This window comes from Manacus candei, unplaced genomic scaffold, assembly GCF_025592945.1.
Source record: "Manacus candei isolate 608988 ecotype Guabito, Panama unplaced genomic scaffold, ASM2559294v1 h1tg000245c, whole genome shotgun sequence".
NCBI classification, from domain to species: Eukaryota; Metazoa; Chordata; class Aves; order Passeriformes; family Pipridae; genus Manacus; species Manacus candei.
In genome coordinates this window covers 50401-65113 of record NW_026138293.1, presented here as the reverse complement: position 1 = coordinate 65113, position 14713 = coordinate 50401, and the positions used below count along the sequence as shown (strand labels likewise).

General features: G+C 47.8%; 1 protein-coding gene across 1 annotated transcript; it reads left to right on the top strand.

Moving 5' to 3' along the window:
• Positions 1-5187: 5187 nt before the first annotated feature.
• Positions 5188-12140, top strand: LOC127464618 (ubiquitin carboxyl-terminal hydrolase 42-like). The gene is made up of 13 exons (XM_051775034.1): positions 5188-5829; positions 6409-6518; positions 7102-7302; positions 7689-7796; positions 7869-7971; positions 8098-8165; positions 8326-8396; positions 8948-9030; positions 9344-9455; positions 9789-9929; positions 10138-10238; positions 10998-11136; positions 11433-12140. The coding sequence occupies exons 2-13, from the start codon at positions 6494-6496 to the stop codon at positions 12138-12140; spliced, it is 1860 nt and encodes a 619-aa protein (XP_051630994.1). The 5' UTR covers positions 5188-5829; positions 6409-6493.
• The last annotated feature ends 2573 nt before the right edge of the window (positions 12141-14713 follow it).

Below are 14713 nucleotides of genomic sequence, written 5' to 3'. Positions count from 1 at the left end.
ACACACACACCTGGGGGGTCACACACACACCTGGTCACACACACACGCCTTCGTTAGCATGTTCTGTATACACTTAAAAATACAAGGAACGACGCATAAAGCAGCTAACAATATCAGCAAAAGTGAAATAGCTTGTTTAGTGATTTCAGCAAGCCATGGTCCTAAACCTAACTTTGCTAACCATTCTCTAATAGGATCCTTTTGGATTTTAGACTCATCCAAATGACCTTGCATTTCCTTTAGTTTTTGGTAGATGGACTGAGAGTGATCAGAAAGATTCATACAACACATGCCTTCAAATTCCTCACATCCACGCCCCTGAGCCAGTAATAGAAAATCTATAGCTGCTCTGTTCTGTAAAACAGCATGTCTTATTTCATCAAAGTCATGAGCCAATTCCCCTAGAATTTTCGAGGTTCTATTCATTTGATTCCTTGCCCAACAAGCTGTTCTTTGGACAAGAACCAGACTCTTTTTTGCTCCAAGGGGGGCAAATAGGGATGCAAAGAAGTTTGCCGTAGGTGACCAAAATTTAATGGGTTGGTTTTCTACTGATTTACAATACTTATCAAATTCAGTGTCTCGTTTGTTCCGAATATTTCTCCTTTTCAACTGTGTTATTTGTCTCATAGTGGGTGTAAACATAGTCAATTTTCCCAAGTAACATGGTCCACCAATGGGGTATTTAGGAATGCCAGACCATGCTCTATTACCACAAATTAAGAAATAACCAGGTGGTAAATATTTTGGCTTTGTCACACTGACTGACACGTTTTTGGCATAGCCTTGGCACCAGGTTACATTCTCGTATGGAGGGTTCTGTGCTGTTATGTTCGTAGTGGATACATTCCCAATCGTTTGTTGCCATTGTAGAAAAGTCTTTTCCTTATTCATATTGAGTCTAAAGCAAGAGTCATTTCCATACACAGCTCCAAATAATTGTAACTCACTGGGGCTATCTGTCATGGTCCTGTTTAGACTAGTCACTGACAAAAGAGATGCCATGCCTTTGGTGTCGTTTGTGCGTTCTTTTGTTACATTGCAGGCTAATTCCACCTCGGTTTTGTTATGATTAGAGCTAACCCATCCTGCAAAATCACTTGTATCAAGGTAAGGAATGCCAATCAGACACGTTTGAAAAGGATCTGACGCTGAGGCTAAACTTAGACAGAAGTCCAATTGACCTGTTTGGTTGGCAAATGTTACCCAAATGTTTTCTCTGGGCCCAACAGGGATACTGGGATGTCCTTGTGTTATCAGAATTATTTTCAAAATCCAAAACCATAAAGAAATCATCATCTTTGACCATGTGCCTCTATACAATAATCTAGATATTGTTGTGGATCGCCTTCAAAGGGACCACCAGGGTATATTGTTGTCAAAGGTGTGTTCTTCTTACACCTGCTTGCTATTATTTTTGTACCTTTGATTATACTCAGTCTTTTTATAATATAATTAGTGTCCCAGCGCAAACCAGCTAATATCCCTTGTTCTTCAGCTTCAAATAATTGTAATGCTTCAGCTATTGGTAAACCTGTTGTTTGCTCTAATTCACGTGTGTATGACTGTAATGATAATGTAAAAGAACACTTTCTGCACCAAATACCAAACAAATTAATTTGCCCAAGCCACCAATTGCTTCCACAAGTCTTACATCTAAACGCAATCAAGGCCAAGCAACCTGGTTCTTTGCATGCAAAGCAATACTCTATACCAAAGCCTCTTAATGAAAAATAATACAGCGAATTCAGTAATTGGATATACTCCTCATAACTATTACACTGTTGAATCTCTAGTTGTATATCTTTGGGTAACCCTTTAATTTCATACAATTGTGGTAGTGTAGTGGTTTGGACTTTGTTTTCCCCCAGAGGCTAAGAGAAGTGGTAGACCCCAAGGGGTGGAAACCCTTGGAAGTTTTGAAGTTCTGCCCAATGGGCGCTCCTGCAGAAATGTAAACATATCACAACCAGACCGGAAGAGAAGAGTTGTAGTTTTTGGTTGTTGGAGGAGAGGTGACCATGTTGTAGAGCCACGAGGAAGGGGCTCTGAGCCCCTTGGGACCTCTGGCCCCCTCCCAGCCCTGGCTGGGGGGCTGCAGGAACCTGGAACAGCATAAAGCTGGGCTAGGTGCCTGTAGTTATGCTGGGAGATGTTTTTTTCTCCATGGGCACAGAGCAGCAGCCGGGACTGACCAGAGGAACGGTGGCAGAGAGCCAGAGATAAGGACCTGAACTGAAGGAGCAGCAGAAGCAACATGCAGCACCAGAGAGAAGACTCCTGGAAGACAGAGCCAGGAGAAAGAAAGCCAGGAGCTGAGAGACAGAGTTTGGGATAAGACTGTACCAGCCCCCCAAAACTCCTTTGAGATCCCTCTTGGAAAAGAGGTACATGGACTCCTATTTAGGAGAAGAGTTTTAGACATGCAGCACTGGAGAGAGAGAGGAGCTGAGAAGCTCAAAAGACGTCCCGGAGCTGGACCGGGACGGCCAGATGGAATGCGGGGGGAGTTGATCTTGGCTCCCCCCCCCCCTCGCACTGCTGCCACGGTGGCAACCTGAGAGACAGGGCACAGAGACCCTGCAAGCAAGGAGCTGAGTCTCCTGGAGATACCAGACCATCATGAAGACCCCCCTGTGTCTCGTGATATGACGTGGTGATACGACCTTGTCTGGGGTTACGAAGCCCACGGAAGACCCCTTTGCCTGTGTCAAGGGGGCCGAGGGAGAGTTTGGATATCTCCCTCGTTGAGTGCTGGCAGAAAGCCAGCTATCAGCTGCTGCATGTGGAGAAGACAGACAGACTGCTGCCTCAGAAGATGCTGCTGCTTAAGGACTGGAAGGGATCTGTCCTTCTTTCCCTCCTGGACTTTTATTTGGAGGGGAGAAGAGATCTGGTCCATTGTAAATACTATATGTCATGGTAGAGATAGTTGTGATCATGTGTATAATGTGATATGGTATTTATTTGTATAGTCATTGTAATATATTCCCTTTCCCCCCCTTTGAGTCTGGTGTGTTTTGTCTGGGAAAGCCCATCTCACATTAGGTTGAGATGTGGGAGGGGGATGGAGCTAGGGAATTGGATTTTTTGGGGCTATCTCAAACCATGACACATAGTTACAATTAAAGCTTCATTTTTTTTAACATCATGGTATGATCACTATAGCCCAGAATACCATGATTTGAGTAGCACAAGATTTCTATAAGCAGCACCAGCATAGCAAGATTTTGTAAGCCCTTTAGCACCGAACTGTACAGCACAGCTCAGCTTATGATGCCTGATCACCTGGACCTGATCACTCTGCAGGCCAGGGCACATCCTAATCCTTGGTTTGTCATGTCAATATAACAATCTTAATCTAGACTTGAAACATGTTAACAGAACAGGAGTGGCCCTTTCAGGGGAGAAGAGTCTGTTTGGTATTAAGATGGGGCTCTGTGTGCTGCTGTGCTGCCCTGTGCTGCTGTGAGGCCATCCCAGCCTGGCAGGCAGGTGCCTGTGACCTGCAAGGCCTGTGAGGAGCAAAGGAGTCGGCCTGGGGCCTGGAAATGTGAAGGCTGATAGGGAGGGGGAGAAGGGGTCTTCCTGGCGCACTGGACCTTCAGGGACTGACGATGAGGGCAAAGGGGACTCATGTAGGACCAGCTTGGTCACAGAGCACAGCTGTTTCTGTCCTAAAATGCCCCCATCTGAGCAGGAGGCAGGAGCAGAGGCACTGTTCACGAGTGCCATTGTTGATTGTCTTCATCAGAGAGCTCCTGAAGTGCTGCTGGGGGGACGGTAATACAGGACCTAGACATCAGGTTAGGGCAGGGGCATAAAAAGGTCACCTGAGAGGTGTAATGCAGGAGTAAATGCAGATACTTTGTCTGGGTAAGGGATACAAGGAGCCTCCCCAAGGATGACAGGGATAAAACCAGCTGCTGCCAGACGTGATGAAAAAAGCCATCCAAGCAAAGTCATGCCCGAGTTGGATGCCCCAAGTATAAAAGAAGAAACACCTCGGAGTGGAGCAGGAGCCATATGAACTGTGCTGAGCTGGGCAGGAGTGAAACCACCTGTCCTGAGAAGAACTGAGTAAAACTTGATGCCCCATTCCAGGCAGGGGCCAAACCAGCCAGGTCAAGTGTTGTTAAATAACAACCAGCTGCATCCTTGGCGCATGAGAAACACTATCTGCCTGCTGAGCAGAGGTTACACCAGGTGTCCAGAGGACTGCCTGTTGCTAAACACCTCTGAAACTGTCGGGATAAATAGGACCCTCTAACAAATTGGCTTTTTAGTGTTAGAAAGCAAGTGATTACTTTTATTTGCAGCCCTGCGTGTGCATGTGGCTGACAAAAATCCTGCCTCCGTACTGACAGCAAGACATCGCTTTTCACCTATTTATACAGATTTGGCAAACAAAGAAATTAATGTTCATTGCTTCCAAATTACATCACTCACTCCCTTTCATTAATTAGTATTCTATGTGATATTGGTTATTAATTTTTCACTTTCTACTGTAATAACTTCATATCTTTAATCTTTTTTGTATATTTTCCCTCCCCTAGGGATTTCCTGACACAAATGCTGAGCCTTTGTTAGTCTTCTTCTTTAGCTGCTGGTTTCTGCAGAAGGTCCTTGTAGTCCATAAATCTTGTGTTCCAAATCTCCTCCTTCAACAGGACATCTTTCTCTGACAGGCTTTCTCCACTGAAGCATAACAGGCTTAACTTCAACAAAACTTACAGTTTTAGTACTTTTCCCAGACTGTGTTCTCCCAAAGGAGCTTATGACAATTTTTACTCCATGCTGGCTAAAGTTGATTTAAGGCTGAACGCACCGCCTATGATGTGTGTTAAAAACAACTAATCAAAAAGTTAATTAGGAACACTAAAAAAATTAGAAAAGTTTTATGATTTCCAACAAGCCCAAAACAACATAGGCCAAGTGCAGCAGGGACAAAACTGTCTCTATCCATTGATGCCAGGAAAAGGCAACAGTAGTAAAACTCAACAGCCACAGGTGCTATTAAGCCGGTATTTGTTTATTTCGGCGCCGGACGTGCAGGGGATAGCTCCGCCTAACACGCGCGTGCCCTCACCATCCAGAGTGGGAGTCTGGCTAAAGCTGCGGCTGATCAAAACCTAAGCAACCCTAGCGGCAGGAGGAAATGTGAAGCTGCTAAAAAGCCATCCCGGAACGTTTTCAGAGCTTGAGGACAAGACAGCAGCTGGGCGGGGGCCAGCAGCCAGCCAAGGTCCTCCCAGCGCAGCCTCTGAAGGGTTCCTTTGGCAGTCCCAGTTCAGGGTCAGCCCATGGTTGTACCCTGGGGGCAGATGAAATTAATTGGAAATGAACCCATAAGAGTCCAGGTGCTTTGCTAAGAGTCTCACTGATAGAAGTGGCAGTGAAACCCTCAGCGTCTTGGGGGCCAGAAAAGCTGTGACCTGGCTCAGTTACAGCCCTGAGCAGGCTTTTACTCCTCAGGCCGTGTGGCTCAGGGAAGGTGTGGGAGCTCTGTCAGAGGATGACTAGCCCTTTGCCACCAGCACGGGGGGAGGTCCAGTGGCTTCCACCTGGCGGACGTGCCATGTGGGTTCCTGTGCCCAAGAACCATGTGGTTCCATGTGGTTCCATGTGGTTCCATGTGACCCCATGTCACAAAGGGGCAGAGATGTGGCACCCATCCGGTATCCTGAGGAGCGCGCCAACGAAAATCAGTTGGACAGAGTTGGCCTTCGGGATAACTCAGCTCCTTCCTTTGCTACTTGTGTGCCGGCCTTTTTTGGATGGTTTATTGTTTACTGACCATTTCTCCTCAACTTTCCTCCTCTTTCAAAGGTAATGCTTTGACTTTTGGCACAGATCATAGAGCAGGGTATATGGGATAAAAGTATAGGCTGATTTATACCTTCCTAGCTGTAGGCTGAGCTGTTGCAACTTTTATAGACTGGCCAGGTATGACCTAGGCTAGAATTCCAGTTTGCTGATTCTTGTTTTTTTTCCATAGCCTAGGATAGGTAAGCAGGGAGGTGACTGTAGTCTGAGGGGATGGGCTCAGCCCACCTTGATTGCTGTGGGAGGGAGGGAGGCAGAAAAAGGAGAGCAGCAAAGGCAGCAGTTAAAGTAGTGGCTGAAAGACGGTCACTCCTAGGAGGTGGGAAAGCCAGAGGGCTCTGTTGCTGAAGCAGTGTCAGGAGAGCAGCAGGGCCTCTTCAGAGAAGGTAACGTACATTGGAGCATTTCAAAAGGGCCTTTGAACCCGCTGTGAGTTGGTGCCCCGTGCCTGATCATAAGGGCGTGAGCTGCAGCTCAGCAGCAGTTACGAGCACCACTGAAAGACTTGGTGGTGGATGCCGTTCTGCGTTTATTTAGAGTTTTGATACTTTCGGTGAGCTACAGTAATTTCTTTGCAACTAGGTGACGCGATTGGTGCTGTTCTCTTTCTGGAGAGAAAGACATCCTTGGTCATCTAAAGCATTGCACTCTCTTCCTGAGAGAGGCAATGGCCACAGCAGGGAACGACTCCTGTGAGTATTAGCTTCACCAGCAGGTTTGGACTTTGTGAACTGCCACAGACAACTGACATGGCTGGGGGTCAAATCCCAGAATGATGTGCTCACAACCTAGAGTGATCTCTGGGATGTTTCCTGAGAGCAGTCAAACTGACCCCCGTGTTTACAATTAGACCCAGGAAAACACCTTTTGTCGCTCCTCTGACACTAGGTACAAGACTTTGAAAGCTGCCATTGCTCGTAGAGAGGTCTGCCATCCTTTGGGTTACCTTCCGTGCTCAGTATTTACTTGTTTTCAACAAGTTACAGTCAGGAAAAGGGATGGCTTCACTGATAATCCAGTCTAGAACTCTACTGAGAAAGGAAGGTAGCCTGCGGCCCAGAAATCAGATGGTGGGTTTGTTGGACTCTCAGCAACGTAAACAGGGGAATGGATTTTTCCAAAACAGTAAATTTAAATGGCACTGTTTAAGCTTCCCCTGATGTTGTTGGGTTGGCAGTTGAAGCAGATGGTCCTGAGTGCTCCTGTAGAGACCTCACTGTTTAAATATGCCTTTGTGCCTCATTTCATCTCTTTTCAAATGGAATTTCCCTGCAGTCATTGCCGAGGGAATGACTCCGCCACAAAGGATCCTCTTTCCCCCAGAGAAGATTTGCATGGTCTGGCAGCAAAGACAGAGTGCTGGAGCAGGACTCCTCAATGTGGGCAACACATGCTTCCTTAATGCTGTCCTGCAATGCCTGACATACACCCCGCCGCTGGCCAACTATCTGCTCTCCCGGGAGCACAGCCAGGCCTGTGAGTACTCTTAGGGACATCTCCCTGTGAATCTGTTAATCAAATCCCAAGGATTCCCAGAACCTGAAATTTGATTTAGGAGAAAAGCAGCCCTTTGTCAGCCCCAGAACTTGTGTTCTTTGTACACTCAGGAGCCACCTGTCCTGTCCAACTGTCTTATTCTTCATGAAGGCACATCTTTCTAGCTCTGGGTCTCTATTCCTGCAAGTTAAAACCTCAGTTTAGCATTCCTCTGAAGAACATTTTCTATGCACTGAAACATCCCGTGCTTGTTGAAACACTGGGAGGAGTGGCATATTGCACTGGAGTGGGAGTGGAAGAAGAGGAGTATTCCACCACTAGGGCTATTTTGCTAACCAGAGGACCTTCTCTCCCTCCCTCCTCAGGTCGCCAACAAGGCTTCTGCATGATGTGCATCATGGAAGCGCATGTTAACAAGGTCCTGCGTTCAGTCAGTGCCATCCTGCCTTTGGCTGTTCTCAGGGCTTTCAGATGTATGTGATTTCAGGTTCTTTGACAGGTTTTCTTCCCTTCCTCTAGGAGACAACTAACTTCCTGTTTCTTAGTCATAGGAGAACATTTTCAGCTTGGCAGGGAGGAAGATGCCCATGACTTCTTATGCTGTACTGTCAATGCCATGCAGAGAGCTTGTCTGAGTGCAAGCAACGAGTAAGCACAAGCAAGTTACCTTTACAAAGTTCTGAGCCCTTTGGACTCCTTGATGTGGCCTCATCAAGGAAAACCTACAGCCGGGGCTTGGAGGAAGTAATGCTCTGTCTTACTACTTGTTTCCAGCTTGGACATATCATCTCAATCTACTACCATTGTCCATCAAATATTTGGAGGCTTTCTGAGATCCAGAGGTATGTTTCTACAACAGCTGCTCTCCTTGGTACTGCCTGTGCCCTTCTGTCTGCCTGTGCCCAACAGCTGGCCCTGGGACTAGCAGGACAGGTATAATGAGCACAAAGCAGTACCTTCGTTCAGCTCACCATTGCTCGGCATTTTGATTTTTCCTTCCAGTCATCTGCTTCAGCTGCAAAGCCATTTCTGATTCCTATGAGGCCTTCCTGGATGTCCCCTTGGATATCAAAGTAAGAGGTTTTGTAGTTGTGCTTCAAGACATGGCAAGGCTTTTCCGAGTCAACACATTTGTCCTGAAAGCATATCCTGTGAACACAAGAGGTCTTGGTGGTGGATGGGAAGGGGAACGGATGTTGTCCTCCTGCAGAGGCCATGGCACTGGTCTCTCTGTAGGTGCTGGCTTGAAGCTGGACAAGCACCCATTATGCGCTCTGCACCCTTGACATATCCTCATCCTTCTCTCCTTTGCCCTCCTTCAACACCTGTCTGGCTTCCACGCTGATGGGTTGGATTGTTTTCACTACTGATGACCCTACATAATAACATCAGTAGCTCAATGGCAGGTGATAGAGAGAGGGAGCTCTTGATTGCCCCTGAGAACCTCTGGGACAGGGGAAATGTTCAGCACCACACTCTCTTTCTGGCTCCTTCTGGATACAGCTTGCAGATTCATGGCGGGTCTCCTCAGCATCAGCTACAGGGGTTTTCTTGTCAGCTCCTGGAAAATGTTTGGGCCAGGGCATTTGCTGTAGCTCAGTGCACCGATTTCTCAATTCTCCAGGCAGCCTCATCCCTCACTGCAGCTCTGGAGGACTTTGTAACACCTGAGCACCTGGAGGGTGAAAACTGCTTTAAATGTAGCAAGTAAGATGATTACTAACAACATATTAACACGAGACTCTGTGTGAGGGGGCTACAAGTCATTGAGCAGAAGTCATCTTCTCGTGGAAGTTTACTGCACACTGATGAGACACAGTTTTGTTTGTCTGGTTTTTTGGGGGAGGGGGGTTGGGGTTTTTTCTTTGTTTGTTTGTTTGTTTGTTTGTTTGTTTGTTTTAAATATGGCACCGAATTGCCTTAAAATAGCATAAGGATGCATGAGACAAGAAAGGTTGTCTGACTGCCTTGGTGGAAGACAGGGTGCATTTCAGCGCTGTGCTCTGTGCTTGGTTTCAAGGTGTGAGAAGAATGTTGCCGCCACTAAGAGGTTCACTGTCCACTGTGCACCCAAGGTTCTCACTGTGTGTCTGAAGAGGTTTGACTGCTTCACTGGTGGGAAGATCAGCAAGGTGTGTACACTATTGGTGTGCAGCTTTCTCTTCAAGAAGTAGATTTCCTAAAGCAGTATGCTTGTCACAAGCTGCTTGTGTTGGGTTTTTTGGGGTACCTTCTGGGGAGTGGAAAGTTCCTGTGGGAAGACAGGCAAGCACTGTGCTCTGATAGGGCTGCTTTGACTGAGAAGGGTTTCCTGCCACCCAAATGATTTTATGTTGCTTTATGGAAAACCAAGTGCCCATGAGCCCCAGAGATGTATTGATACCCCTGGACTGGCCCCTGCACTTGGTAGGCTATTTCATGTCACAGACCAGGGTCATTTCTGAGCCCTCTTGGTCTCTCCATAGGTTGTAGAGTATCCGGAGTACTTGGATCTTCGCCCATACATGTCTCAGGCAGATGGAGAAGCACTCCTCTACTCCTTATATGCTGTCCTGGTGCACAGTGGTGTCAGCTGTCATGGAGGACACTATTTCTGCTACACAAAGGTAAAAGAGCAACTTCCTTCCCAATGGGGAAAAATGTGTGCTGGGGAAGATAAACTTTCCTGTCAGTGTTACTGACAGCCAAAGTTTTGGGGCAGAAGGCCTCCTTAGTGGCTGGACTGCATTTGTTTTGACATGCTCTCGGTTTGGCAGTTTCCTACCTGTGTTTTTGGAGAGAAACCATGGAGAGATCCTTGCCTTTTTTTTACAGGCCAGCAATGGATTGTGGTACCGGATGGACGATGAATCTGTGCAGCTGCGTTCCATTGACACAGTTCTCAGGCAGCAAGCCTACCTGCTGTTCTATGCCAGGTAATAACCAGGATTCAAATAGGTTCAGAATACATTTCCTTTTCCTCATTTGCAGTTGTGCTTCTCACCTTCCGGAGTGTTTTTCTCATCAAATGAAATTACTACCTGCATCATTCAGTGCTGTCAAATCTGAACTACTCCGTGTCTGTCCTTTACTGGGCTTCAGGCTGCGGCCCGGATGGAATCTGCTACTTGCCTGGTCTCTGATGTTGACTCTTGTAGATAAGAGGACTTAAAGAGGACGTCCAGGAAAGATGGGGAGGCACCATTTGTCAGGGAATGTAGTGACAGGATGAAGGCTATCAGTTTTCAGCTAACAGAGGGCAGGTTTACATTAGATATTGGGAAGGAATTCTTTGCTGTAAGGGTGCTGAGACACTGGCACAGGTTGCCACAGCATCTGTGGGGGCCCCATCCCTGGAAGTGTTCAAGGCCAGGTTGGACAGGGCTTGGAGAACCCTTGGAATAGTGGAGGGTGTTCCTGCCCACCACAGCGGGGTGGAACGAGATAAAGTTAAAGGTCCCTTGCAACCCAAACAAGTCTGTGAATTTCTGAAATGGAGGCTGTGGGAGGTATAGAGATGAGGTTTTTGTTGGGACAGAGGCAAACTTGGTGGGAAGACCCTAGCTGAGTTTCCCATTAGTGTCCTTGGTTAAGTCTTCTCTCTGTCATAGAAGCCTCTCTGAGAAAATGACTGAACCCCAGAGGAGGTTGCAACAACAGCTCTAAACTGAGATGACTCTTTTGTTTTTCTCCAGATGCTCTGATCTGAGAATTGGAGAAAGGGCTTCTTCCTCACTGGCACCATCACATGCCCCTTCCTTCCTCAGTCAGTGTGTGGCCAGCAGCAAGCAGGCGGGCTCTGTTGGACCACAGGCTCTGACTGGTAGGACTAAGGTAACTTTGGGGTCATGGGTCAGGGCATCAAAGTGGATTTCTTTCTGGGATCTCAGCATTTCTCTTTTGCCCCTCACACACCGCACCTCTCTTCACAACCACAACGCTGCTCCCTCTCAAAGCATCCCACCTGGATCCATCCCTTTTGTGCGCCTCTGGCCTTTTGGTCTTAGTAGCCCTCCAAAAGAGCCTTTTGGAGGCCCCAAACTGTCCTGTCCCAGAACTTGTAGGGGTTCCCCACTGCTCTGATCCTTTCAGGAGAAAAGGGCAGGAACTCTGCACAGCTCTCTTTGCAGGGCATGAAGGACACTGGCAGGGAGCGGTCCCGGAGCAGATTCCCTGTGTGGGGCAGGGATCTCCGCAGCTGCTCTGGGGACACCACAGACTATGATGACGCTTCAGAGAGAAGAACTGGTCCTCCAAGTCGTGACCGTGGTCCTAGGGATAGCACAGCTGCAAGGCCTTCCAAGAGGATCTGCCGGTGGGCTCCCGCTCCCAGGGCTGCTCAGGAGCAAACCTTGCTGAGGCAGAGGGAGCCAAGCAGATCTGTGCGGGGAACTTACAACCTTGGCAGCCGGTTTGTGCAGTCCACAGACTATGACCGCTCCCTGCGGAAGAGAAAGAGGGAGAGAACAAGTCCTCCACGTTGTGACCAAGTCTTAGTGAACACTGCAGTTCCAGGGCCCTCCAAAGCCAGCTCCAAGCAGGCTCTCATGCTCCGGGCTGCTCGGGAGCAAACCCGACAGAGGCAGAGAGAGCAGAGAAGATCAACATGGCGGGGCTATGATTGCCACAGCCAGTTTGGGCAGCACACAGACTACCGCCCTTCAGAGAAGAAGAGGAGGGTTTCCACGCCCCAGAGATTCACGTCAGACAAGCATTCAGGGCACTCTGGCAATGATGGCGTTGGATTATGGCCCTGGTTCAAGCAGAACGGAAGACTAGCACTGCGTTTATTAGCCAAGGCATCCTTGTTTTCGACACACCTTCTCAGACCTGAGTGAATGATTTAGCTAAGTAGATGAGAGTTACAATAATATAGAAATATTATTAGAAATATAGACATATATATGGAAATATAGAATATATAGAGAGAGAAGTATATATAGAAATATAGAAATATATAGAGAAATATAATATAGAAATATAGAGAGAAGTAATACTTTATAATACATTATTACATGTTATATATATTCAGCAATAGATAGTAATGTTAAAAGAAATATTATTAAAATAATAAAATAAGAAATACTAAAATACTGTAATCAGAATTATTTATTCCACGTTGTAGACAATTATAGCTACAAACATCTCAGCCTCGGCCATATCAATCAACAGAACTGGTCTACTCTGGCCTCAAATCGGGAGGCCTGAAGACACACCATCTCTAACGCTGCTGTTTCCTTTGAGAACGCACGCAGAATCCCTCTCGAGGAGAAAAGACAAGGGAGAAAGAATCATGTCTTGCAGAATATACCACCTAGGGAGTCTTTCTGCTGTGCCTTTTGCAATTGGACATGTCTATCTCGCATTGGCCTCCTAAGCCACCAGCGTGCTTGTAACAAATGTGGATAGAGCCTTCTTAAATCTTCGTTCGAGAAGCCCAGCCACGATGATGTGTTTAAGACGGGTGTTCCATAATTTAGTGTTCTCACTGAAACCATGCAAATCGTGTGCCACTCGCTCACTTCCCACTCCTCCTTTCCTTCCCACTCCCCCTCCATCCTGAGGCAGGCTGGACGGGAGAATTGGAGGCACAAAAGGTAAAGATCGCAGGTTGAGATAAGAACAACTTACTGGAAACGGCAATGAAAGAAGAAAACAGTGCAGCAACAGAACAGTAACAGAAACAATACTAATAACAGAGTGTACAAGGGAGGCAAATGACTCACACATGATTGCTCACCAGTTGGTGCCCAACTTTGCCACCACGCACACAACCTGGAAGAGACCCCTTCCCCCATCCTTGACAAAATGAGGAATAACCTCTATGTCCTGGCTGTGCCCCCTCCTGGATACTGCCCAAATTAACACTGCCCTGACCAGAAGCAGGACAATCACCTTCAGGATCTGCAGCACAGCTTTCGGGTCTGCACCGGAGGCACTGGATCCCTCCATGCCAGGGAGGGGAGACATCAGAGATGAGCAGACTTTGGAAATCCCTCACCTCTCACTCCGGCCCATTTTTTCTCATTTTATGGGATGGAAGAATACATACCCAACTCCCCCCAGTGTCCTTCTCACTGGAAATCCCCTGAGCTTTGATTCCTTTGCTGACATGCTGCTTCCTCTGGGAAAAGCAGCCAGAAAACCCAAGGCCATTGCTTTGAGGGAAGGTCTTTCTTAGAACACTTTTCCTGAAGTGCACCCAGGAAGGCTGGGCTGCAGCAGCACATGGCCCCCATGGCTTTGCTACATCTCCTCCAGAACACCTGGAAGCCCTTCTCTCACCATCCAGCCGCTCCCCTGCCCTGTCTTCCCCACCCCACAGGGATGCTGCCGAGGAGTTAACAAACTTCACACTTCAATCCTGATATCCCACTGCTGACTGGGATGGGGGGAGACCAGGGGCAGTTTTGGCCCCCATCAGCACCAGCTCTTGGGACAGCCAGGCTCTCTCCTGACATGTGGGCTCATCTCTGCAGCTTTGCTGTCCTCCACAGGGTGTTTGCTGAACAAAATCATCTTCTAGAAAAGATATATGACACCAGCCCAGGGGTCAGCAGCACCACATGAGAGCTTGGCAAGATGCCCTGAGGACAGCCAGGCCAGGCAGAGAGAGGTGGAAGGACCACAGGGGCTCTCTGAAGCAGCCACATTGTACAACAGAGACAATGAGGCTAAATAAACACTGGGCTGAAAGATGAGAGTGCTCTTACAAGGGAAATTTACAGCTGCTGTACAGGCCTGGGGCTCTTGCTGGAAAGCTTCAGTCTCTGGGCTCCCGGTGCCCAAAGGCATTGCAGATAACTCCTTCTCAAGCAATGGCAGGGAGCAGGGTGGAGAAGTCAAGGATGAGGCAGATCAGAAAGACTGGGGCAGCACAAAGAGATCTACAAGGGAGAGAGACAGCATCTGAAAGGCACTCCTTGCTGACCTAGGAGCTGGTGCCGTGGGCTCTACAACTGCTGCCTGCAGTCAGCTTGGAAGCTCTGGCAGTTTTAACAGGAGGTTTGTCTGCAAACAAGATGCAGAGACGTTACGATGATGGATGCGGGTATATTCCTGACCTAGGCTCTCCAGAGGGAGATTCGCTGTCTCCTCATGGGCCATAGAGGCTTTTAATATGGGATGAACTTCTCTTGGTCTCCCCAAGCTCATGTCCAACCTGTTCCATGGCCTCTGACTGCGATCTGCTGTCCACCTAGCTTCATCCCCCCTCACAACCCTGGGGACTCCTTGGAGATGAATGGCTGCTGTGCCAGCACCTACTGCTCCAGGAAGGGAGTGCAAGGGGAAGATGCTACACTCGCAGGTGCAAAGAAGGTTCATTTTGCCATGGGATCCCAGGAGGTCACCATGCACATCGTCAATGGGGTCTGAAAAAAGAAAACTTACAGATGTTGAGGCAGCTGAG